The sequence below is a fragment of the Emys orbicularis genome, chromosome 4 (assembly GCF_028017835.1).
Source record: "Emys orbicularis isolate rEmyOrb1 chromosome 4, rEmyOrb1.hap1, whole genome shotgun sequence".
Classification (NCBI taxonomy): Eukaryota; Metazoa; Chordata; order Testudines; family Emydidae; genus Emys; species Emys orbicularis.
Genome location: NC_088686.1, coordinates 39235520 through 39262594, shown reverse-complemented (window position 1 = coordinate 39262594; position 27075 = coordinate 39235520). Strand labels below are relative to the sequence as shown.

At 42.0% G+C, this 27075-nt stretch overlaps 1 protein-coding gene across 1 annotated transcript in view; it reads left to right on the top strand.

Annotated features, from left to right (window-relative positions):
- Positions 1-25931, top strand: part of TSHR (thyroid stimulating hormone receptor) — a 237947-nt gene extending 212016 nt beyond the window's left edge. The window contains exons 8-10 of the mRNA XM_065403505.1: positions 5420-5497; positions 21930-22118; positions 24530-25931. Coding sequence (XP_065259577.1) covers positions 5420-5497; positions 21930-22118; positions 24530-25931 — 1669 coding nt within the window. The remainder of the gene's footprint in view (positions 1-5419; positions 5498-21929; positions 22119-24529) is intronic.
- Positions 25932-27075: the final 1144 nt, after the last annotated feature.

Below are 27075 nucleotides of genomic sequence, written 5' to 3'. Positions count from 1 at the left end.
GGTGGAGACCCCCCTCCTCCCTCCTATGCAAAGTCCAGCTCCAAGATGGAGTTCTGGAGTCACCTGGGCAAGTCACATGCCCCTGCATGACTCAGTCTTTACAGGCTGACGCCACTGTCCACATGGTATCTTGCATGTCTTCAGGAAGACTTCTCATGTGGATTGGAGCATTCCAAGATGCATTGTTCCCCAAGTGTTTCCTGATCAGGTACTTAACCTGGCGAATTCCTTCCTAAAGAAGCTGACCAGATGCCTCACAAAGCTTACTTAGAAACCAAGCAAGCATACAGCCCATATTCTTAACCTCAAGTAGAAAATGATATATATGTACAAATAGGATGAATAGATATAGTAGACCATAACCTTTACGGAGATATGTTACATGGCACAGGCAGCACAAAACATATTTCAGTTATATCATACATACATTTATAAACACCCCCCCATAAAGCCTTATGGGGTACGCTGCCACAACCCCAACCCACTGCCCTGATCCCCCTGCTGCACCCTGCACCCTTCTTGCACCCCAACCCCCTGCACTGAGCCCCCTGCCGCACCCTGCACCCTGACCCCTTGCTGTACCCCTCACCCCTCCTGCACCCACACCCCAACTCCCTGCCCTGAGCCCCCACCACACCCCACACCCCTCCTGCACCCCCTGGGGGCAGGAAGGGGGCAGAGTTGGGGTGGGGATTTCGGGGAAGGGGTTGGAATGGGGGGTGGGAAGAGGCGGGGCCGGGGCGGGGCCTCATGGAAGGGGTGGAGTGGGGGTGGGGCCGAGGGTGGCAGGGGGGGGAGGTGTCAGTAATGCGGCCCTCGGGCCAATGTACTAGTCCTCATGTGGCCCTCATGGTCATTTGAGTTTGAGACCCCTGTTCTAAAGCCTAGATCCAACGTGAACCTGAGCCTGAGGATCTACACTGCAATTAAAAATCCCCTTAGACTGAGCCCCATGAGCCTGAGTAAGCTGGCACAGGCCAGCCACTAGATTTTAACTGCAGTCTAGACGTGTCCTATGGGTACATCTTCACAGAGACAAAAGACCCACAGCATGGCCCTGGCTGGCCCGGATGAGCTGACTCAGACTCGTGAAGCTCAGGCTGCAAGGCTAAAAATCACTGTGTAGATATTCAGGCTCAGGCTGGAGCTGAGCTCTGGGACCCTCCACTCCAGCAGGGTCCCAGAGTTTGGGCTCCAGCCCAAGTCCACACATCTCCACAATGTTTTTTCAGCCCAGGAACCCAAGCCCCACAAGCCCAAGTCAGCAAACCCAGGCCAGCCGCAAGTTTTTTATCCCTGTGTCGTCATCGCCTATGTGATGACCTCATGGCTACTGTCATTAAGTTCCTAATTAAGAGTCAGGTTTCAGAGTAGCAGCCGTGTTAGTCTGTATCCGTAAAAAGAACAGGAGTATTGTGGCACCTTAGAGACTAACAAATTTATTTGCGCATAAGCTTTCGTGGGCTACAGCCCACTTCATCGGATGCATAGAATGGAACATCTAATAAGAGTATATATACATACAGAGAAGATGCCATACCAGCTCTAAGAGGCTAATTAATAGGTCATCTTAATTAATTGGCCTCTTAGGCTGGTATGGCATCTTCTCTGTATGTATATATATACTCTTATTAGATGTTCCATTCTATGCATCCGATGAAGTGGGCTGTAGCCCACGAAAGCTTATGCTCAAATAAATTTGCTAGTCTCTAAGGTGCCACAAGTACTCCTGTTCTAATTAAGAGTCTAATTGTGCACTCCTTCCCCAGGAAAAACTCCCAGTGATTTCAATGTGGTTTAATCTGATGTTATGCTTGTGTGAATGCACAAATACACACAGCAATGACCACCATGCTTTGTAGACAAAAATTTATTAGAACCACTGCTGTAACTGGGATTTGAAGTTGAATGTCAAAATGAAAATGGTTAGCCTTGAGATAACATTAATCCTTATGGAGTGTTGGTGATTTGAAATATCTGGTATTTTAATAATAAATAGTTAGACTTCTATAATGCTATTCATCTGAAGCTCTCAAAGTACTTTTTGTACAGCTACGCTAAATGAACACATGTGAGCAATGTACCAAGAAAGACCTGTTTGGGGGCTTTTGTGCTGTTCTACTAGAAATCATTATAACCCTTGAAAATATCCGGAATGTATGTGACTCAAGATGTGGCCCTAGGGCATAAGCTCTGAATCTACAGCACCGCCTCAGCTATATAAATAGTGATGATATCTGTTACAGTCATCTGTAAAACAGTCAGTTTTCTCAAATTGGTCATTGGTATCTGGCTCTCCAGCTTTCTGACTATGTGTTGGTGAGAGAAAGTATTGAAAAATTGCATATAAACTACAGATATTCAGGCGAACCTAGCAGTAGCTTTCCTTATTGCTCTGCAGCAGAGCTGAATTCAGAACTCAGTACTGTTCTTGAACTCTTGAGAACTAGAAATGTTACATACAGGATGCTAATGTGGTAGGTTCTTGGGTGAAGAGGGAGTGAACTTTTGCCATAACAGTGACCCCTCTGGTTGAATAAAGAAGTGCTTTGGCAGGTTGCAAAGGACGTCCAGTTTAGTCCTTATTGACATGAAGGATAGAGAGATGTAAAATGGATGTGTAGGGGGAAATCTTGAAGGTTTTGACAAATGTAGAAACCCACCTATCTTGTGGGAGACAGGGAACTCCAGCTGTGCAAAGACTGATGACCTGTCTGGTCTATTAGAGAGGAAGTGTGATCTAAGCCGGGGACTCAATATCAAGTTACCACTCCTATGATACACGGTCTTGGGCAAGTCACTTAATTTATCTGAGCTCATCTGTAAAATGGAGACAATACTTGTCTATCTTCCAGATAATTTGTGAGCTTTAATTATTAAATATTGTAATGAACTACCTACTGAGTATGTGTACAACTACTCTTTCCTGAATGGAATCAGAACTGCTCAACTATTGTCACAGGCCCTATGTCACTAGCAGCTGATGAAGTGATAGGAAGCCTGTGCTCCTAAAGTAGGCGAATCTGCTTTTGTGAATTTCTGATCAGCAGCAATATGCCAATCACAAAGTCCTAGATGGCCACAAATTTGTCACATTATTGTTGTTGTGTATATATACTGCTGTTTTATTATGTATTTATTCTTTCCCACTGTCTACCCATAAATTGTGGAATTATTGAAGCCACTCCCTTATTCTAAGAATTTCTTCTCTGAAAAGTAATCTTAAGCCAAATCAGATATGCTAAAATATATTAGTCCACTGGGAAAGAAACTATCTGGTGTAAAATGTCTGACCTCCCTAGAGCAGTTTGCTTCTGGAATGAATTACCTGCAACAATAAGCCAGATATTTTAAAAGTTACTTAAACTTCAGTTTAAGGAAAAGTGCAAGAATTTAGCTAAATTGGAATGCAACTGATACCCAGGATGTATCCTCTGGCTGGGTAGATTGGCCATTTTCTTTGTAATGTTGAGTAGCACTGAGTTTAGCTTTAATTGTTCCATTGCTGTATTATGGTAACTTCTTGAGTGTTCAATAAGCATTTTGTGATATTTCTTTAATTATGCAATGTGCTACCTGGTCTCTCTGAAATGCATATGCACTGCTACCTATATCTGTATTTTCTCTGATGTTTCAAGTGCCAGAGTGATGTGGCGTGAAAGGTGGCCTTGTCTTTGTTTACATGGCTCATGTGTAGGGATGAGAGAACACAGTGTTGCTACAGGCTTTAGGAAAGTGTCCGAACGATGGAGGGAAATTGTGTTTCTCCAGAATTTTAGAACATTGATTTTGTTGATGACATCATGGTAGAGGTTTCGTTTGGTTGTTTTTTCCTTCAAGTTCATCCTTTCTCTCCCCTTCTTTCAAAGGAGCTTCAGTCTGATCTTTACATTGTTACATGTACATGGGAGGCCCTGTTTTGGTTATGCAAACCTTAGGGCACCTGAAACACGTATTCTCACACTCAAACCCAGCGTGGGCGGTGTTTTCCTACAGGTCTCTGATGTGTCCACCCATGTCATTTGCCTCCTCAGATCTGAGGCTGGGGATACCAAAGCTTTAACCCTCCTCCTCCCACCCCCCAGATTTGCTTAGGGGGAATGTTTGGTGTGTATGGTGTACATGTATGTTTGGGATGGAGGATTTAGTTTATTTGGGGGGATGTCTCTTGGCTTTTTCCTGAAAAAAAGATTAAAATGTTCAGAATGGTAAGACTTTATCTGAGTTTATTCATTCTTCCTGAGACTTGTTAATTGGGCTCATTTTATACAAAGCAAAATAACTGACAGTACTTAAAATGTTGATTGGCTAAGGTGGACATGCAGATGCAGAGGCCGCTTTTAAAATGTGGTTCAACAGGTGAACTAAAATGCTTTTTACTGGACTTAAAACTCCTTCCATCCCTCACACTCATGTCTTTTCCGCTCCTAGTGAAACTAGGTGGGAGGAAGTATTATGTCGCCTCCTCTCCACAGATAGTGGCCTGATTGCCCCTCCTTCCATCCTCAGTCACAGCTAAAAAGAAGTGGTTGGTTCTCAAAGCCCAGTCCTCTTTTTTTCCCCCCGTCTTCCTCCTCACGTTCCTTATCGTAACCAAAGAGAAGTGGAATAGGTATAATTTTGAATAAAGACCAGGTAGCCTTAAAAATATTTGTGAATAAGACAGAGTAACAATAACAATGAAAATATGTATATTTAATTTAATTTTTATTTTTAAAGAAGGACTCCTTTTATAAGTAGGTGAAAGAATACCAATATATACAATCAGTAACACAATGTGTAACTATCTCTAGCTGAAGGTGTAACTGTAGCTCTGCCTCAAGTACTGCACGGTAGAGTATAAATAATATGGGAGCAGAAAATGAACTCATTGTAAGTTACAGGTAAAGTTCAATGAGCATTGACAGAGGTTCTTTTTCTAGTTTTTAAATGCCAGAGAAAGGTGTCGATTGACCGTACCAAAGATAAAATCCTGTACAGAATTGTCTGCACAGAATAGGTATGATATGTGCAGTGGCAAGGCAAGTTTCCTCCATGTTACTTAGCCAGTGTGCCTCAACCCTGCTCTGGAGAGACCATTCATAAGGTAGGGTGTTCATTATCCATAACTTATTCAGGCTTGGTTGCCTCTACTGGGGTTGCCACTTGAAGAGGTAGTTTTTGTGATGTGGACACTTATACCATTAGGAATTGGACTGACAGCTACTAAATATATTTCACATGGGCAGCTGCTGGCTGTTTGTCAAGTTTATTTAAAGTATGAAAGAAAATGGCCCATGTGGTAACTCAGGGTTCCTGCAGCTTCTAGTCTTGTTCTTTTTCACTAGGGTGTTCATATTCCTCTTTCCTCTTTACATATGGTAGCTCATGGGAGATATATAATTTTATCACCAGATAATTGTGCATTTTTTCTCTACAGCTACCTGCACAAGAACAAATACCTGAAAGTTATTGAAGAAGATGCATTTTTGGGAGTGCACAGTGGACCAACCCTGCTGTGAGTAGGAGAAAAGGGTGGAGAAGGTTTTAAAAGTGGTGTTCATTAGCACTGCACCATACTCAGGACTATCAACAGAAAACAAGAGAGTGTGGGTGATATGTTTACACAATAACATTGATGATAAAAGCTGTTATTCTGGAACTGACTGTATTACCTAGTGTTAATGCTCTGTGTTGCAAGAAACTTGGGTTTTTGTTTGATTCTCAGTCTTTCTTGGTGTTTTGTTTCTTGGGGTTTAGACAGTGGCAGATGTACATAGCTCAACTATTCCTTTAGCTGATTAAAAGTCACCTGTAAAAAGAAAATAGTTGGGTTTGTGCCTTTTATAAATATATTTATTTTTGCTACTCTATGATGATTAAAGAAGGGCTGAAAGAAGTTTTAGAAGAAGTTAGTATTTTACATTAGAAATACAAATCCTCATTACCTTGTTTCTCATGAAAGACACCGTTTAACTGGAGAACAAGTAGGATTGTAGTTGCATAAGTAATAAGGAAATGGAAACTGAGATAGGAAGGGATTTTTAGTCAACTCTTAAAATTATTTTGTTGCTGCTGCTGTTTTTGTTACTCCCTATTTAATTTGACTCCCAGTCCAGTTTTCTGGTCCTCCAAGTAGACTACCAATAAAATCAAGGAAGACAAGGTTTGATATTCTTGCTATTTCTAAAGTACAAAACAAACAGGAAAAAAGTTTGAAGAATGATGACAGATTTTTTCTATACAAATAAATGGACACAAACCCAATTATTTGTTTTCTCTGCTGCTTAGGTTTAAGGAGAGGGATTGATAGACTCAGAAGGGAGTCTGTCCAGTCCTTAATGTAGAGGATGGATGCTATCCTGGGGACAATGGTGTGCTGAGAAATGTTGGAAGAATGAGAGAGGGTGCTGAGTTAAAAAAACAAAACAAAACAGGTACTTCTCTAGCCTCTAATTTGCTTGCAGAAGATCCTGAAATTCCTTCCTCCAGGCATAGCAGCTGAATTGCAGGGTTTAGCCTGTTGGTGATCATGGCAGTGATTCCAGCCACAGAGATCACACCAAATGAGGTTGCCAGATTCACTCTCTATCCGACAAGACAACTTGTGTGTCATATTCAGTGTCATTGCATCAAAATGAAGTTTGGGCTACCGGGTTACTTAAGGATCATCAAGAATCCTCCCAACTAGACTAGGTAATTAAGGTTGTAGGAGGCATGATCTTCCTCTCTGAATGTGACTGATGACAGAAAAACTGGCAGGATAACAGCTTTGCAGCAAAAAAAACCCTGTCTGCTTAACCATAAAATGGTATTGACATATGTGGCCTCAATCCTGTATCAGAAGGTTTCTTGCTGCTGACTTCGAGTTCAGAAAGGGAGGTGGAATATGGAACAGGGAAATCAAGACAAAAAGCCAGAAAGCACATCAGTTTAAAAAATAAAACCTTCCAGTTATAGTTTAACACTTCTGGGTATTTATTCTTTAATATTACAGTCTTTTTCTTACAGCAGAATTTGATTTTTGCCTCAGTACTGAAATCTATTAAGTAGGGAGTCTCTCTGTCTGTCTGCTTATGTTGTTTCCCTCTTCTTGCCAACTGCCTATGGAACATAAAACCTATATTGTAACTGAGAGCCAAAAGAGATCTTCCTTCATCTCAAATGGTAGAAGACTGTTTTTCTTAGCTGACGTTTTTAAAGTCTATTCTTCCTGCTGCAGTTTGCAATGGCAGTGTCTGTGCAGCTAGAGATCTATCCCTTTAAATGCACAAGGTTTCCCAAATACCTTTACAGGACAGAAGATTATTTACAAAATGGTTTCATTGACAGGGAAGGGAATATTAGGCAGAATATTTTGTGTGTATGTAATAGACATCTAAAAAGATGTTGGTCTAATATGTTGACCTAAGTATGTCAAAATAAATATATATATAAACAACCAAATCACTGAGGCTGCAGATAGATAGCATTTTATAGATATCACATTAATGTAGAGTTGTGGTTACCAATAGTGGAAAAGTGGAATTCAGGGCATTTAAAGAGACATTTCTTCTCCTGCTGTGTTTTCAGGTTAGATTTGTTCTTCAAAGTGACTGGAAGTTGTCACAATTTTCTGTAGTCTATTGTGCTGACCCACTTGTCACTAATCCACAGGACACTGGCATGTGTTTTTAATCTTTCAATCACATCAGCCAGCTTTCCATCTTCCTTTAGAAACTGTGCATGTGTGCAATAGACAGGTCATAATAACATTTCCACGAGAAGATGGAGGTGGTGCTAAATAGATATTGCACAAGGAGGAATTGCTTCTCCAGGAAAGAAGACAGAGGAGCCATGATAAGTGATCATAAATGTACCATCTGCTGTTTATTCCTAACCAGTTTCTTTTTTTTAAAGTTGACAGCATTTTTCTTTGATGTGGTCCTTGGATTTGCTGGCATTGCACAGACTAACTACTTTGGGAATGTAGCATGTTCAGTCAAGTTTAATCTTATCTGTATCTGGACCGCATCCGCAGCAGCAAGCTATCTCACAGTGCCTCTCAGGAGGAGAGTCTGTATGCATGTGCATGTGTGCTCTATATAGGATCTCAAAGGAGGGAAGCAGCTGTCTGCAGCTCATAGCCTATGAGGCTGCTTCCCCACCTTCCAGATCCTATATTCCCTCTCCTTTCCACCCCCCATACAGAGAAAGGGGAGATGATCGATCAAGACAGGCAGCAAAATCCCCCATGCTCCTGTTGCTGGTTTAAACACCCAAGCAATTTAGGAAAACTCTCCCGACTTCATTTCCGTATCAGGACAGTTGAAGAGGGAGGCAGCTGCTTCTGCAAAGTAAGTTGGGATAGGAGTAGAGGCTCTGTTCTTCTCTGAGAAATGCCAGTGTTCTGAGCCTCCCTTTGTGATCTCAACTCCAAATGAAGAGTGAGTTTCACCCAGAGTAAAAAACAAAACAAAAAATTGGATTAATCATTTGACCAGATTTTGTAAAATATATTAGTCCAAATTCACCCACTGCCCATTCTCTTTAGAAATAAGAGGTGCTTTGGAGGCATCACTGCCCAAACTGCAAGGCTGCCAGCCCTGAGGAGGCTCCTCTTTCTTCCTGGACTTGGGCACAAGCAAGACTAGGGAATATGAAAAACAAGGAATAATGTGTAACAGATCCTTCTCTATGTAACAGGACCATTCTGCTAGTCACTAAATGGGTACATAATTAGGAATAAACGTCCTTCAGAACATCCAGTGGCTAGATTTTACATCTGTGACCCAATCTCTACAGATTCATGAACTATGTCATAGACTCATAGACTCATAGACTTTAAGGTCAGAAGGGACCATTATGATCATCTAGTCTGACCTCCCGCATGATGCAGGCCACAAAAGCTGACCCACCCACTCCTGGAATAATTCTCTCCCTTGACTCAGCTGTTGAAGTCCCCAAATCATGATTTAAAGACTTCAAGTCACAGAGAATCCTCCAGCAAGCGACCCCTGCCCCATGCTGCAGAGGAAGGCGAAAAACCTCCAGGGCCTCTGTCAATCTACCCTGGAGGAAAATTCCTTCCCGACCCCAAATATGGCGATCAGCAGAACCCGGAGCATGCAGGCAAGATTCTCCAGCCAGACCCACATTGACCATTGATACTAATTACCAGCGATGGCATGTTATTGACCTATTGACTAAAATCACGTTATCCCATCAAACCATCCCCTCCATAAACTTATCAAGCTTAATCTTAAAGCCAGAGAGGTCTTTCGCCCCCACTGTTTCCCTCGGAAGGCTGTTCCAGAACTTCACCCCTCTGACGGTTAGAAACCGTCGTCTAATTTCGAGCCTAAACTTCCCGATGGCCAGTTTATATCCATTTGTTCTCGTGTCCACATTAGTACTGAGCTGAAATAATTCCTCTCCCTCCCTGGTATTTATCCCTCTGATATATTTAAAGAGAGCAATCATATCCCCCCTCAGCCTTCTTTTGGTTAGGGTAAACAAACCGAGCTCCTTGAGTCTCCTTTCATACGACAGGTTTTCCATTCCTCGGATCATCCTAGTGGCCCTTCTCTGTACCCGTTCCAGTTTGAGTTCATCCTTTTTAAACATGGGAGACCAGAACTGCACACAGTACTCCAAATGAGGTCTCACCAGTGCCTTGTATAACGGAACCAGCACCTCCTTATCCCTACTAGAAATACCTCGCCTAATGCATCCCAAGACCTCATTAGCTTTTTTCACGGCCACGTCACATTGCTGACTCATAGTCATCCTGCGGTCAACCAGGACTCCGAGGTCCTTCTCCTCCTCCGTTACTTCCAACCGATGCGTCCCCAGCTTATAACTAAAATTCTTGTTAGTCATCCCTAAATGCATCACCTTACACTTCTCACTATTAAATTTCATCCTATTACTATTACTCCAGTTTACAAGGTCATCCAAGTCTCCCTGCAGGATATCCCGATCCTTCTCCGAATTGGCAATACCTCCCAACTTTGTGTCATCCGCAAACTTTATCAGCCCACTTCTACATTCGGTTCCGAGGTCAGTAATAAATAGATTAAATAAAATCTGACCCAAAACCGAACCTTGAGGAACACCACTGGTAACCTCCCTCCAACCTGACAGTTCACCTTTCAGTACGACCCGCTGCAGTCTCCCCTTTAACCAGTTCTTTATCCACCTCTGGATTTTCATATCGATCCCCATCTTTTCCAATTTAACCAATAATTCCTCACGCGGTACCGTATCAAATGCTTTACTGAAATCGAGGTATATTAGATCCACCGTATTTCCTTTATCTAAAAAATCTGTTACTTTCTCAAAGAAGGAGATCAGGTTGGTTTGGCACGATCTGCCTTTCGTAAAACCATGTTGTAATTTGTCCCAATTGCCATTGACCTCAAGGTCCTTAACTACTTTCTCCTTCAAAATTTTTTCCAAGACCTTGCATATTACAGATGTTAAACTAACAGGCCTGTAGTTACCCAGGTCACTTTTTTCCCCCTTCTTGAAAATAGGAACCACATTAGCTATTCTCCAGTCCAACGGTACCACCCCCGAGTTTACAGATTCATTAAAAATTATCGCTAACGGGCTTGCAATTTCTCGCGCCAGTTCCTTTAATATTCTCGGATGAAGATCATCCGGTCCGCCCGATTTAGTCCCGTTAAGCTGTTCGAGTTTGGCTTCTACCTCGGATACGGTAATGTCAACCCCCCCTCCTTTATTCCCCTCTGTCACGCTGCCTCTATTCCTAAGCCCTTCATTAGCCTCATTAAAGACCGATGCAAAATATTCGTTTAGATATTGTGCCATGCCTAGATTATCCTTAATCTCCACTCCATCTACAGTCTTCAGCGGTCCCACTTCTTCTTTCTTTGTTTTCTTCCTATTTATATGGCTATAAAACCTCTTACTATTGGTTTTAATTCCCCTCGCAAGGTCCAACTCTACACGGCTTTTGGCCTTTCTCACTCCATCTCTACATGTTATGACCTCAATAAGGTAGGTTTCTTTGCTGATCCCTCCCCTCTTCCACTCTTTGTACGCTTTCTGTTTTTTCTTAATCACCCCTCTGAGACGCTCGCTCATCCAGCTCGGTCTAAATCTCCTGCCTACGAACCGTTTTCCCTTTCTCGGGATACAGTCCTCCGACAGCTCCTGCAACTTCAACTTGAAATAATCCCAGGCGCCTTCTGCCTTTAGATCCATAAAGATGTTAGTCCAATCCACTTCCCTAATTAGTCGCCTTAATTTATTAAAGTTAGCCCTTTTGAAATTGTAAACCCTAGTCTCTGATTTAATTCTGTTAATCCTTCCATTTAGTTTAAACCGAATTAGCTCATGATCACTCGAGCCAAGGTTGTCCCCTACAACCATTTCCTCAACGAGGTCCTCGCTACTCACCAAAACCAAATCTAAAATGGCATCCCCCCTCGTCAGTTCAGCAACTACTTGATGAAGGAATTCATCAGCTAGCACGTCTAGGAAAATCTGAGCCCTATTATTGTTACTAGCATTTGTTCCCCAATCTATATCCGGGAAGTTAAAGTCTCCCATGATTACACAGTTCCTATTAGTATTTACTTCCCTAAAAACATTAAATAGTTCTCTGTCCATATCCAGGGTAGATCCCGGCGGTCTATAGCACACCCCAAGCACTATCCCAGGGGAGGCTCTAGTAGTTTTTTTACCCAATGTGAGTATTGCCCAGACTGACTCTGTCTTATCCATTCCATCACTTATTATTTCTTTACAGTTTACCTCATTATTGACATACAATACTACTCCCCCACCTTTACCTTTGTTCCGGTCGTTCCTAAACAGCACATACCCTTCCATACCTGTACTCCAGTCATGACTACCGTTCCACCACGTTTCAGTTATTCCTACGATATCCGGTTTCATTTCTCGGACCAGGAGATCCAACTCCTCCATTTTGTTACCTAGGCTTCTCGCATTGGTGTATAAACATCTTAATTTATGCCGTTTAGCCTCTCTCACATTAGTTATCCAATTTGGTACGGACACCGTACCACCAGTATGACCTATTAGTCTAGTATCCATCCCCCCCGTCTTCCTTATGTCCAATCTCTTCCCCCTGGCTATATCTGTTCTTATCTCATCACCCTCCTTCTCAATGTTGTAATCTGGCGTGGAGATTAACTGGACATCTCCCAACCGTCTCCCCCAAAGTATATTTATACTTTTTAATCCGATAGTACTGGCACAATTATAATGTACGGCATGCAGAAATTCAGGCTTGGGTGATTAAAGTAAGGCACATACATACACAATTTTACTATTATGCATTCAGCCTTGTTTTCTCAGTTCCCCACTTGTTTAATCCTCATTATTACTCAATTTTACACCATGATGGTAAGTTTCTGGTACAGTAACTCCTCACTTGATGTCGTCCTGGTTAATGTTGTTTTGTTGTTACGTTGCTGATCAATTAGGGAACATGCTCATTTAAAGTTGTGCAATGCTCCACTATTACGTTGTTTGGCTGCCTGCTTTCTCCACAGCTGGCAGCCTCCCCTGGCAGCTACGCCTCCCTCTCCCTCCCCCCCCCGTACACAGCGCCTCCCGCCCGCTGGCAGACCCCGCAGATCAGCGCCTTCCCCTTCCTCCCCCCGACTCTTACCCGTGGCAATCAGCTGACTTGCGGTGTTTAGGAGGGAGGGGGAGGAGCGAGGACTCGGCGTGCAAGCTCCCCCTGCCTCCTGCCCGCAGCAATCAGCTGGCTTGCAGCATTTAGGAGGCAGGAGGGAGGGGAGAGGAGCGAGGACTCGGCGCGCAGGGTTTCTGAGGGTTTCCAAGGGTATGTCTACACTACGGGATTAATCCGAATTTATATAATTCGAATTTGGGAAACAGATTGTATAAAATCGAATGTATGCGGCCACACTAAGCACATTAATTCGGCGGTGTGCGTCCATGTACCGGGGCTAGCGTCGATTTCTGGAGCGTTGCACTGTGGGTAGCTATCCCATAGCTATCCCATAGTTCCCGCAGTCTCCTCCGCCCATTGGAATTCTGGGTTGAGATCCCAATGCCTGATGGGGCCAAAAACATTGCCGTGGGTGGTTCTGGGTATATCCTCCCCCCTCTCCAGGGAAGCAACGGCAGACAACCGTTTCGCGCCTTTTTCCTGGGTGAACTGTGCAGACGCCATACCACGGCAAGCATGGAGCCCGCTCAGCTCAAGACAGCAGTCATGAACATTGTAAATACCTCGCGCCTTATCGTGCAGTTTATGCTGAACCAGAACCTGCAAAACCAGGCGGCGAGGAGCAGGCTACGGCAGCGCGGCGGCGAGAGTGATGAAGATATGGACACAGAATTCTATCGAACCGCGGGATCCGGTGCTTTGGAGATCATGCTGTTAATGGGGCAGGTTATAGCCGTGGAACGCCAATTCTGGGCCTGGGAAACAAGCACAGACTGGTGGGACCGCATAGTGTTGCAGGTGTGGGACGATTCCCAGTGGCTGCGAAACTTTCGCATGCGTAAGGGCACTTTCTTGGAACTTTGTGACTTGCTTTCCCCTGCCCTGAAGCGCCAGAATACCAAGATGAGAGCAGCCCTCACAGTTGAGAAGCGAGTGGCGATAGCCCTGTGGAAGCTTGCAACGCCAGACAGCTACTGGTCAGTCAGGAATCAATTTGGAGTGGGCAAATCTACTGTGGGGGCTGCTGTGATGCAAGTAGCCAAAGCAATCACTGAGGTGCTGCTATGAAAGCTAGTGACTCTGGGAGATGTGCAGGTCATAGTGGATGGCTTTGCTGCAATGGGATTCCCTAACTGTGGTGGGGCGATAGATGGAACCCACATCCCTATCTTGGCACCGGAGCACCAGGGTACCCAGTACATAAACCGCAAGGGTTACTTTTCAATGGTGCTGCAAGCACTTGTGGATCACAAGGGACGTTTCACCAACATCAACGTGGGCTGGGAAGGGTTCATGATGCTCGCGTCTTCAGGAACACTACTCTGATTAAAGGGCTGCAGCAAGGGACTTACTTCCCGGACCAGAAAATAACCGTTGGGGATGTTGAAATGCCAATAGTTATTCTTGGGGACCCAGCCTACCCCTTAATGCCATGGCTCATGAAGCCATACACAGGCAGCCTAGACAGGAGTCAGGAGCTGTTCAACTACAGGCTGAGCAAGTGCAGAATGGTGGTAGAATGTGCATTTGGCCGTTTAAAAGGTCGCTGGCGATCGCTACTGACTCGCTCAGACCTCAGCCAAACCAATCTCCCCATTGTTATTTCTGCTTGCTGTGTGCTCCACAATCTCGATTTTAAGAGCCCTTTATTTCTAAATAAATGGCTTCGTTGTGTGGACGGGTGCAGGGTTAATTTGATTTAACGCTGCTAAATCCGAATTAAAGTCATAGTGTAGACCAGGCCCAACATTCTACAGTATTCACTCTAATGTACAAGATTCTATATAAAGCAAGTTAGTGCCATAGAAACATCACATTGGCTAATGGAAAATCCATGGGAGAAAGAAGTATAAAACATCTAACAAGGCAGGGCTTTAAAACTGGTGTGGTTTTTTGTTTGCTTGGGTGGGGGGTTGTTTCTTTGTTTGGGGGGGTTATTTTTTGTTTTTTAGGGTTTTGGGGGGGTGGGTTGTAATGTCAGGCATAGGTTTGCACAGGAACAAATCACATTAGAAGCCAAAGAGAATCAAAACCTCTTTGAAAGATGTCTTAGCCCTGGTAAAGCTCCCCATTCTGAACGTTCACCAGGCTGTTGTGTTTTTATCCCACACACTGAACCTGTATGCTTTTAAGCTTTCCTGAATCTGAGCAGAGTCCAGGCACTTCCTTTAGCTATGGGCACAGTGTCAGGCTGGAGATTCTCTTTCTAGCACTTCCTTCTGAGGGCTAAGACCCTGCAGTCCAACTGCCTGGGCCCTGAGACTAATGTTGGCTCCCCGAGATTCCCCGTTGCTTAAGCGCACCCTTTCCCAGAACTCCAACCTTGTGGGTGCTCTGGTTTACAGTAGTTTACAAGGTTGTTTTCAGGGACGCCATAGCTGAAGTAAGGAGACATAATTAAGTCAACTTAACTTAAGTCAACATATAGCCACCGCAGAAATTAAAGCGGTGGTTCATATCCATACTATGCTCTTTCTGTCAGCAGATGCACCAGGAGCGCTTCCACCGACAAGTGGGGCATTGTGGGACACTGACAGCTGGAGCACTGGAGCCCAGTGGCTGACAGCCTCAGCTGTCAGCCCTGTGCGGGGCTTACAGCTGGAGTCACCCCTGTCCCAGTGCTGACAGTCTGAGCTGTCAGCGCCAGGGTGGGGTGGGAGGGTTCAAGCTGTCAGCCTCACCTGGGGCTGACAGCCAACAGGCAATGTAAGTAACGCATCGTCTACACAGACACTGTGTCACCCTAACTACATTGACCAAAGTGCTATGCCTCCGCAGAGATGGAGTTATTAAGTCGATGTAGTGGGTGACTTACATAGGTTAACGTAAGCTGCCTTATGTTGACCTAAATCTGTAGTGTAGACCAGTTCTCTAACAATTACTCTTTACTTTAGATGAAGAGAGTTATGTAAAAACAATAAAATGCTCACCACACTTGAGTGTTCTTTTGGATGTGATCAGAGGCTTCTTGGGTGGACAGAATCTCCCTCCTACAGCTCATGGCTTCTCCGACTTATGGAATCTCTCTCTGACCTTTGCAGTCAGTTTCCTTCAACCTTGGTTGGTCCTGCAGTCAAAGAGTCCTCTTTCCCTTCAAAAGCTTGTCCCTTTGTCTGTCTCTGCTGCCCCAAGCTTCATTTGTCTCCCTGATCCACCCAGTCTCTGTATTTTTAAAGGGCTGTACCCACACATCATCTGTTTGTTCCCTCTTCTGGAGAAATTCCATTCCTTCAAACCTTAGCCCTCTGTGGAAAAGTTGGAGATGAAGTTACTCATTTGTTCTGCCAGAGCAGAGTCATTACAATGTTGATGACTTTTTTGTTTGTTCTGTAGCCTCTTCCAGACAAAGTCTTTGTCAGCCCATAGTTGGTTTTACTAAACATTGAGGTGTAGAGTTATATAGAGAATTAATCAACACTCATTAGCTGCACGTAGGTTCCCCAAATCATTACAAAAGGATACTGCATAGGAGGAGCATACTTTCCCACTTTCCCCTCCGCACATGAAAATATCTGAGCCTTGCATATATTCATAGAAAAAGGTAACATGGATCCAACCCTGCTCTCCTTATGTAAGGAAAACTCACATTTTTATTTGTGCAATCAGTGGTGCAGAAGTGGGTCCATAAATTGTAAAAAATTTTATTTGTATTACAGAAGCACCCATAGACCTGTAGAGTAAAAGACAGTCCCTTCCCTGAAGAGCTTACACTCTTAGTTTGAAACCAGATATAACAAGTGATTGAAACAAATGCTAATAAAATTTGCAGATGTCACAAAGTTGGGAGGTATTGCCAATACAGAATATCATACAAGAAGATTTGGAAGACCTTGAAAACTGGAGTAATAGAAATGGGATGACATTTAATAGTGCAAAGTGCAAGGTCATGCACTTAGGGACTAACAATAAAAAATTTTGCTATAAGCTGGGGACTTATCAGTTGGAAGTGACAGAGGAGGAGAAAGACCTGGGTGTAATCACAGGATGACCATGAGTGACCATTGTGATGTGGTTTGTTTACCTTGACCAAACGAAAGCTGAGGGGAGACATGATTGCTCTTCCTCTCTAAGTACATCAGAGGGATAAACACCAGAGAAGGAGAGGAGTTATTTAATTAAAGGCACAAGAACAAATGGATATAAACTGGCCATGAACAAGTTTAGGCTTGAAATTAGACATAGGTTTCTAACCATCAGAGGAGTGAAGTGTTGGAACAGGCTTTCAAGGGGAGCAGTGAGGGCAAACAAACCCAATTGGTTTCAAGACTGAGCTTGATAAGTATGTGGAGGAGCTGGTATGATGAGATTGCCTACAATGGCATATGGCCCATCTGTGACTGCTATTAACAAATATCTCCAACAGCCAGAAAAGGGATAGTAGATGGGGAAGACTCTACCTTATTAGAGACAATTCTTTCCCCAGTGTCTCGCTGATGGGTCTCGCAAATATGCTTAGAGTCTAGCTGATCACCATATTTGGAGTCAGGAAGGAATTTTCCCCTAGGTCAGATTGGCATAGACCCTGGGGGGTTTCATCTTCCTCTGCAGCTTGGGACACTTGAATTAGAGTAAATGGTGGATTCTCTGTAATTTGAAGTCTTTAAATCATGATTTGAGGATTTCAGTAACTCAGCCACAGGTTATGGGTCTATTATAGGAGTGGGTGGGTGAGGTTCTGTGGCCTGTGATGTGCAGGAGATCAGACTATAATCACAATGGTCCCTTCTGGTCTTGAAGTCTATGAGTCTGTAAATGAAGGGCAAAAATGGGATGACTCAAATTGAGTATGTTTTTCCATAGACTAGCAGTGTACCTGATTTGTAGATATAGACTATATTTTAATGGAAACAAATCAAATCAGTAGCAGCAGTCTCATCTCACCACCTGTCTAGACATTGTCAGCAGTGTAAGTACCAATCACCTTCTAAAACATTTTTTGTAGTAGTCTGTGAAACCAGGATTGAGCAATAATGAAACAGGGCAAAGCCCATCACTCTGCCTTCTGTATATCCTGTCAGGAAGATCACCATAAATTTACTGTGAAAATTCTGTAGTGTTAACCTTCAGAATTAGGTGTTTGACATAAGTTTACTGCTGGTGAAAGATGGTAGATTGACAGCCCTGGAGAATGAAGACACCTGTTTATCCACAAAACAGGTACATCATAAACAGTACAAGTTTCCCCACATTTCCTGGCCTTTTTGCTGCAACTCTGAACCTAGAAATAACACCTCTTGGTTATGCACCTGTGAGGGAGTTCAGCAAAAATTGGTTTTATTCCACTCCTTATGCACCAGATCCAGTATTTGCAGTAAAAGCAGCTTTGTGGTGAACCATAACATTTTAGATAATGCAAGCTATTTCAATTTTAATGTCTCTTTCATTATTTGACTAAAGCAAATGTGAATCCCAGCTGTGTTTTAATCCCACAAAAATGTTTTGACATTTTCTAAGCTTCATCATGTGTAAAAATGTTCTTAAGGTCAGTGCAGGAAACAAAGTCTAATTTAAAGCAGATGGAAAGGCTGAGGAATAAAGAATGAAGGACTAATCTCTCTTATTAAATGAAAGGATTTATAAATTTAATAAGAGTTTTATGTTTTCCCACACCCCCTTCATTTTATGGTCTTATGGGAGGAAATTGTCCCACTCTACGTGGCAGTTTTGAGGCCTTAGCTGGACTACTGTGTCCAGTTCTGGGCACCACACTTTAGGAAAGATGTGGACTAATTGGAGAAGGTCCAGAGGAGAGCAACAAAAATGATAAAATGTTTAGAAAACCTGACCTATGAGGAAAGGTTAAAAAAACTGGGCATGTTTAGTCTTGCGAAAGGAAGACTCGGGGTGGGGGAACTTGATAACAGTCTTCAAATATGTTAAGGGCTGTTATAAATAGGACTATGATCGATTGTCCTCCATGTTCACTGAAAGTAGGACAAGAAATAATGTGCTTAAACTGCAGCAAGGGAGATTTAGGTTAGATATTAGGGAAAACTTTCTAACTATGAGGGTTAAATTTTGGAATAGGATTCCAAGGGAGGTTGCAAAATCATAATCATTTGAGGTTTTTAAGAATAGGTTGAACAAACACATGTCAGGGATGGTCTAGGTTTGCTTGGTCTTGCCTCAGCAGAGGGGACAGGACTTCATGACTTCTTGAGGTCCCTTCCAGCCCTACGTTTCTATGATTGTAGATTGTTTGGTACTTTTAAAATCTCATATTCTATTTTATTTACTTTTACTTCCTTGGCTTTTGGTATTCGAGTCTTCTCTTTTGCATTTGTCGTGATTTCTTTTAACGGAGATTCTTCTTACTTTGTTATAAGCATATAAGAATTAATGTATTCATACATAATTACTTTCACAATTACCCTACATTCCCCAAAAAAATAAATTATATTGGCTGGAAGTTTCAGTTTTTAGTAGAAAATTATTACTGCTTGGTTTGAAAACGTATAATGGACGTTGAGATATATTGCCCTTAGCCACCGGACATTATTCTCCCCACTTCCTTTCCCATCAATCATAATATTGTTCTTGGAGGCAGGGATCAGGTCTGAAAGGGCCAGAAATCTCATAAGAGTCTGCTTTCGTGAGCTTTCCAGTTCAATTTTGCAGACTCCGGTTTAAGATTCCTATCAGCATCCAAAGCTTGGGATGCTTATATGTCTCTAGACTCCAAACCTTTTGAGGTTTCCCCTATCATTGGTCTCTCTCTCTCTCTCTCTTCTCTCCTCTCTCATTTTAAAGATAATATGACTATTTTCTTCATCTTTGTTGTCTGATTAACTTAATTCTATAATTTAATAACCTAACATTAAATCAATGTGTTTATCAGCAAGCACTGCCCTATTTCTTCAATCTCTCTGCTAGAGCTTTTCCCCACTCCTCTTATATTTTAGGTGGGGAAACCTGTTTAGTTACTTTGTGCAAAGTGACAAATGAGATTGCATGTTTCCCATTGAAATGTATGTTTCTCCTCTAGGAATCTCAAAAGTAAACGTAGGCAATAATGTTTGTTTTCCTATGTAATATTTTTCATTAATAGGCACCTCAGATTTTTATATATTGCTTTTTACAAAAATACTTTTTGTTTGTGTTTTCATTAGGTATCCACTTTTATTGTGCTTTTCTCTTTCTATCTCTTATTTTCTTATACATGTCTGCAGCCTCTGGGGAGTACAGTGATTCTGTATTAGTTTTGTTGTTCTGTTTAAAAAAACAAATGGTCTTTGTCTCCCCAAGGTAACATTCACAATTAAAATCTGTTTTCCTGTACACAATCCCAAGAAGTTTTTTCCCTTCTTTTGTAATGATTTCCTTTTTCTGTCTCCGAGAATAGAAAAACATTCCTTAGGGTGGTATACAGGGTTATAACCTTGAGGAATGATGTGAAATTACGAAAAACAACATTTAGACTGAATACTGTGAGATGTATTAAGCTTCAAAATACTTTCCTGAGGAGATTGGGGAATCGCCATTACGGAAATGAGGATAGCAAGGGAAACATGCTCCCTTATATAGACTCACATGGAGCATCCTCTGGCTTGAGGGAGGAGTTGTGTGGCTCCTCAATGGTTAGACTTTTCCATATAGTTACTAGCTTGTGTGGAGTGAGCAGGCACATCCCAAGAGTGTGGTTCTTTTACTGATAACTGCTAAAAGTAACACCACTGTTTATCCAAAAAGGAGAAACAGAAAAGGTCATTCTTCCCAATGGAGAGCCACTTGTGTGGGGTTTTGCCAGATGGGAATGGGGTGGCATTGTCTTGCTTATCCATTCACTCTTCTCCCACTGATGACATTTGCACAAATCTTTTGTGAGGGCTCAGGGCACAGGTTTTTGGCGAAGGGGAAAGAGATGAATTTTACCATATTTCTTTGCACCACATGTCTTTTCTAAAAGCTCATTATTAGTTCTTTACCTCTGAATTAGGGGACACGGTGCACAGAAAACACACTTTTGTTTACATGCTTAGAATCATGTTCTTTGTTAATAAAGCTCTTGAAATAGCAACACTTGACAGGTGCCATCTTTCTCAATATAATACAGGTTTAATATGAGCTGATGTTGAGCTTGTGAGGAACATTGCTATAGCTATGAGAGTGTTTTCTCTTAAATTGGCATATGGTTCAAGAAGCACCACTAAAAGCTAGAGGGAAAATAGCGGAAGGAGAAACTTTGTGTCTTTAAATCTACATGTTTATTGAATTTTTGTGTGTTTTAAACTATTTGAGCCTTAAAAGCCTATTTTAAAAGGTTTTGGTGTTTTTGTCATTCATAGTTTGCCCAAGGAGATAGTGAAGTAATCAGTTTTAAAACCTTGAGGATGGAAAAATGGTATACAGATGTGCTAAAGGGAGCAGGAAGATGATCTTTCATCTCCTACTCAAATTCAGATTACCTAGCTAACTGTCATCAGCAACTGCAGCAAATGATGGCATCAATTCTGCAGATACTTCAGTATGCTCTTAACTTCATTTGCATGAATAGAGTCAAGTGTGTAAAGTTATGCATGTGTTTAAAGCCTTTGCAAAATCAGGGCCTGTGTGAATTAGATGAGCAAATGATACTATCATATCTGCTTCTGTTTTCAATTGTCTCTCCAAAATGAGCATGTTCTCACAGATATTAAATCTTTAAAGACTTTATTTTCAATTACAAAGGCAAGCTGAAGCACTGTTTCTGCTGCATGACTTATGAGGAGCATAGCTGATGGCCACCAATGGCAATCACAACACTGTCTATGCAAAAATGTGTTTGAAATAGAAAACCAGTTTTAAAATTACTAAAAAAGAGGCCACACTGACTCGCTCTTTCAAAGTTGTAGCAATTTTTCAGGTTTGTAAACCGAAGAATAATTTAGGGAGATTTTATCATCTCAAACAAGTTGTACCCAGTGTCTCTGTGCAATCATTAATTAAAATAAACAACAAAAAATAATGTCCTGGGCTCTGTGCCAGCAGTGATTCCTTCATCCCATTCACTGCACTTGCATTGTGCATTCATGCAGCCAAACAAGTCGTCTGGCATCATGACGCTGGGTGCCCTCTGAATGCTGTTTGGTGATACCCAGTTGGTACATTTCAAGTAGAATATGCGCAGGCAGCACGCCAACTCCTGCCTCACCTCCCTCATGTGTTGTTGGTTGTGTTTTAGTTTTAGTTTTGTTTTTTGTGCTGTAGCTTTCTGTGCAACTCCTAAAGTGCTTTGAAGATCTTAAATGTCTCACTCCAATCATTTCATTTGCTGAAGTTTTATTCTTTCTTTACGCAGTGATGTCTCCCGGACCAGTGTTGCTACCCTTCCAACAAAAGGACTGGAAAACCTTAAAGAACTGATGGCTAAAAATACATGGACACTGAAGAAACTACCTCCTGTAAAGACTTTTCTTCATCTAATGCGAGCTGACCTGTCCTATCCAAGCCACTGCTGTGCTTTCAAGAACTGGAAGAAAACCAAAGGGTGAGTGTTAGCAACTTCGATTAAATCATAAATCATATAATTAAAGAAGGATTAATTGATATTTTAATATATAATAATATAATAATTCTAGTTAATGGGTTTTGTAGCCATTTTTGAAATTATATAGTAGGGCAGAGGGACAGGTTTAAAATTAATAAAAAAAAATACTTTTTCACGCAATACATAGTTAGTTTGTAGAACTCATTGCCACAAGATATTTTTGAGGCCAAGAGTTGAGCAGGATTCAGCACAGGATGAGATGTTTTTATAGATAACAACAATATCCAGAGTTGATATAGTAAGGATTTAAAAATAACCAAAAGTCTTGGAAGGGACATAAAACCTTGTGCTTCAGCCAGCCTCTAACTAAAAGGGTGAGGAGGACATTTTATTTGTGGCCCGGTTATTCGATAATTATCTTCTGCAAGGTTGCTTGCCTGTTCTTCTGAAGCAAGAGGTGCTGGCCACAGTTGGAGACAGGATACGGAAGTAGATGGACTGACGGTCTGATCCAGTCTGGCAAACCTATGTTCCTATAAGTAAAATTTAAACTTTATTGTAATTGGAGAGAAACTGTCATTGCAGAGTTCAAGTTTAGATTTAAATGCAAACTTCTCCAAAGTTCAGAGCCAAGGGTCTTGCTCAGGCCAATCTCTGATACATGAAAAGAAAATAATATCTATCTATAGAATTTCTAGGATACCTATCGTATTTTAAACATTGGCGTAGATAGTATATTAATGGAATTCACAGATGATATTAGATCATGGAGGAGTTTCAAACAACTTTGAGGGCAGAAAACTACCACAAAGGGATGTACAGAGATTAGAAACACGAGCAGAAAGAAAGAAAATGAGATTCTCCTTTGAGAAAAGCAGCTCCAGTACATCTGGTGAAAGTCTGAAAGACAGTGAATGGGAGGGAGACAGCTGGGATGAGAAACACTGAAGGAAGTGTAGGGTGATAGCAGTCAGCAAATTCAATACACATTTGCAAGGTGTTACTGTAGTCAGAACATTGCTAATACTATTTGGGGCTACAAACATAGAAGCATTGCATCGTGGAGCAAGGTAATAGTTAGAGCCCCATGTTTTTTGCAACTACAGAATAACACAAAACAAAACTAGAAACAACATGTACAATAAAAAAAACCTCCAGTGGCAATCCCTGTGGTTCCTGTCCTGCAGGGCACAGCCTGGCTCCCCTCACCGGTTATTCTGATCTGGCACGTAAGATTGCAGCACCACTCAGATTTGGTCTGGCCTCTCCTCCATCATCATGACATGGGACAGCCAGACTAGATCTGAGTGAGTGTTGCAACTTGGAACACAGGGCCATATCACTATTCACTCAAATTTGACCTAGCTGCCCCTCTGTCATGATGATGGAGGGGCACCTGAGCCAAATCTGAGTGGCGCTGTGACCCCATGCACAAGGTTGCAATTCCTGGAGCAGGGAGCTGGGCCCAGGCCTGCAGGACAGGAGCTGTCACTGCAGTGTGAGTGCATGTCCAGATCACTCTGCAACCTCTGCCCCCAAAGGCCTCTGACACCACACCACGCTGGGGGCAGGACCTGACACCTCCCATGCCCCCCACCCCGCATGGATAAATCAAAACAAATAAAACTCTTGAAAAATAAAACAAAAAATTATAAAAACAAAAGAATTTCATGGGGCTCTAGTTATCGTTTCTCTGTGGCTACGCAGACAACATATGGAGTATTGTGCTGCGCTCTGGTGTCATAGTGTCAGTAAACTGTGGAGGAACAAATTGGAGGAAATACAGAGGAGAGCAAAAAAATGATTAAGGGGCTGGAGAGAATTGATTTATGCAGAAAGAAGAAAAGAATACAATGCTGTGTGCATTGATTAAACAATTATAAAGAACAGATGTAAGAAATCTATGAATTTTTGAAGGATGTAATCCCCGAGGAGGAAGAGGAATTATTTATGGTGGCACAATCAGTAACCACTAAGAATAATTGAATGAAATTAAGAAAGAAAAATGTAGGCCAAAATATCAGGAAAAACCTCCAGATAGTGACGTGAATTAGGCTGTGAAATAGCAACTCCAGGGAAGTGGTAGAGGCCCCATCACTTGGGATTTTTAAGGAGAAAGATGAAATTGTTGTTATTGTAAGTTATTGTAAGCATATCAAAGAAGTGAGAACTCAGATGCAGAGGACTGCAGCACTGTATATCGGTCTGCCAACATACAAAAAACTCTGTTGGGTATGCTCAAGATTCACCACATGGTCTTTTTACTAACAAAAATGTGTCAGGACAACATTCTGGTTCGTAGATATTTTAATTCAGATATTAATGATTAAAAAGTGTTTCCCTTGACATACCTGTTGTATACAAACAGAACTGCAAATTCCAGTGGTGATTTCACCCCTGTGCTCTTTCAGAATTCTGGAATACATGATGTGTAACCAGACCAGCAGTCACAGCTTTCGTAAGAAAAGATCCGTCAGTACCTTCAATGGCCCTTTTTACCAAGATTATGCAGAAGAGGATGCAGACCGCACTGACACAGTGTATGCTGAAAACTCTAAATTCAGGGATTTTCATGGCAACTCCCACTATTACGTTTTTTTTGAAGAGCAGGGGGATGGAGATGTTGGGTTTGGCCAAGAGCTCAAGAACCCTCAAGAGGACAATATCCAGGGGTTTGACAGCCATTATGACTATACTGTCTGTGGTGGCAGTGAAGACATTGTGTGCACTCCAGAGCCTGATGAGTTTAATCCCTGCGAAGACATAATGGGCTATAAATTTCTAAGGATTGTGGTGTGGTTTGTGAACCTGCTGGCTATCCTGGGTAACATTTTTGTCCTCTTCATCCTTCTCACCAGCCATTACAAGTTGACTGTCCCACGGTTTCTGATGTGCAACCTGGCTTTTGCTGATTTCTGCATGGGACTGTACCTTCTCCTGATTGCTTCGGTGGATCTCTACACTAGGTCAGAATACTACAACTATGCCATAGACTGGCAGACTGGGCCTGGCTGCAACACAGCTGGCTTTTTCACTGTCTTTGCCAGTGAGCTTTCTGTATATACACTGACTGTGATCACCCTGGAGCGCTGGTATGCCATCACCTTTGCTATGCGCCTGGACAGGAAGCTTCGCCTTCGTCATGCTTTGGTCATCATGCTGGGTGGTTGGCTCTCATGCTTTCTTCTCGCCCTCTTGCCACTGGTTGGAGTCAGCAGCTACATCAAAGTCAGTATCTGCCTGCCCATGGATACTGAAACACCGTTGGCTCAAGCCTACATTGTCTTTGTTTTAATGCTGAACATCATTGCCTTTATCATCATCTGTGCTTGCTACATAAAAATCTATATAACTGTGCGAAACCCTGAGTACAAGTCTGGAGACAAAGACACCAAAATTGCTAAAAGGATGGCTGTGTTGATTTTCACTGACTTCCTATGCATGGCACCTATCTCATTCTATGCTTTGTCTGCCATTATGAACAAGCCCTTGATAACAGTCAGTAATTCCAAGATCCTGCTAGTGCTGTTCTACCCACTCAATTCTTGTGCCAACCCATTCCTCTATGCTATTTTCACCAAGGCTTTCCGAAGGGATGTCTTCATCCTGCTCAGCAAATTTGGCGTATGTGAGCATCAGGCTCAAATCTACCGTGGCCAGACAGTCTCAGCCAAAAACAGCAGTGGTTCTTATGGCCAGAAAGGCAGCCGAGGGACAGGTCAGGACTACCATGACCCACAAGATGACTATCACCCTGCAATTGCGATGCAAGAGCAAATTGTTGTGGAAGACTGTACGCTGACTGTATTATAGCACCTGAAAGCATTACAACTGCAGTGCGATCAATCAGATGGTAATTTAGTGATCCAAAAAAAAAATTCAGTGATAAGATACAATTTTTCCTAGTTGTTTTTGAGGAACATCTGTAGTGATTTTTCTTTTCAGGGAGCCATTCACTTGAATCTCCAATCTTATACCACTGGCAGTGTAAGAGAGAAGGTGCCAGTTATGATGACAATACTGGAAGCATATATGAAAACTCAGTATAAATCAGAAAGTGAACATATATATATGAAATTTTAAACATGCATTCTTCTCTAATTGTCTAAAGGGAAAGGGAGACAGCATAAATTTAGGGGATACTTGTACAAAAAAAATAGAATTTTTAGATTTATAATTAAACTGGAGTTAATAAAAAAATAAAAATTAGATAATGAATTATTCAACTTCTAGATCACATTGGTCAGGCTGGCTTGCTTGCTTTTTTTCTTTTTTTTTTTTTAAATCAGAAGATTTATTTGTTTTTCTAATTGCCAGTTTTCTGAACTGGGTTCTTTCTGCTCTTGTTACCATCACTTGTCATAAAAATTCTGCAGTTGGAATTTAGTTTACAGTTTTGTTTAAACTGTGTAAGGCAGAATAGAATCTAGCTGGCTTTCCCATCACTCATGTTGCCTCTGTAGGCCAAACAACAGTAAAAAACATTTTTTTAATAAGTTAAAGAGCAGATAGTAAGGCTTTAACTTCTTTTTTCTTTGTGTGTAGGGAAAAACTTCCTGACTCTCTCTCACAAATGGGGGGATTCTGACTTTTTGAGGTGAGTTTAGGGGGAGATTTATTTTGAATTTCTTTTTGGAAACCTGTCTGTCCAAACTCATGGGTTCAGATCCCAATTTTACTGATGGTGATAGTTACTTCCTTTCGAAGCTGAAAGAAACTCAAATGAAATTTTGATACTAAAAATTAAGCAATTTTCTTCCTCTAATGTTGGTTTTTATCTAGTCATCTGAGTATAGTGTAAGTATTTGGCACTTTAGGATATGTCTACACTGCAAAGAGAAGATGTGACTGTAGCACAGGTAGGCAGGCATATGTAGCACAGGTACGCAGCTTTTATCTAGCCAGCATGGATAATAATCGGGGTGAAAGTAACTTAAAGGACTTTCCGGTACGCCAG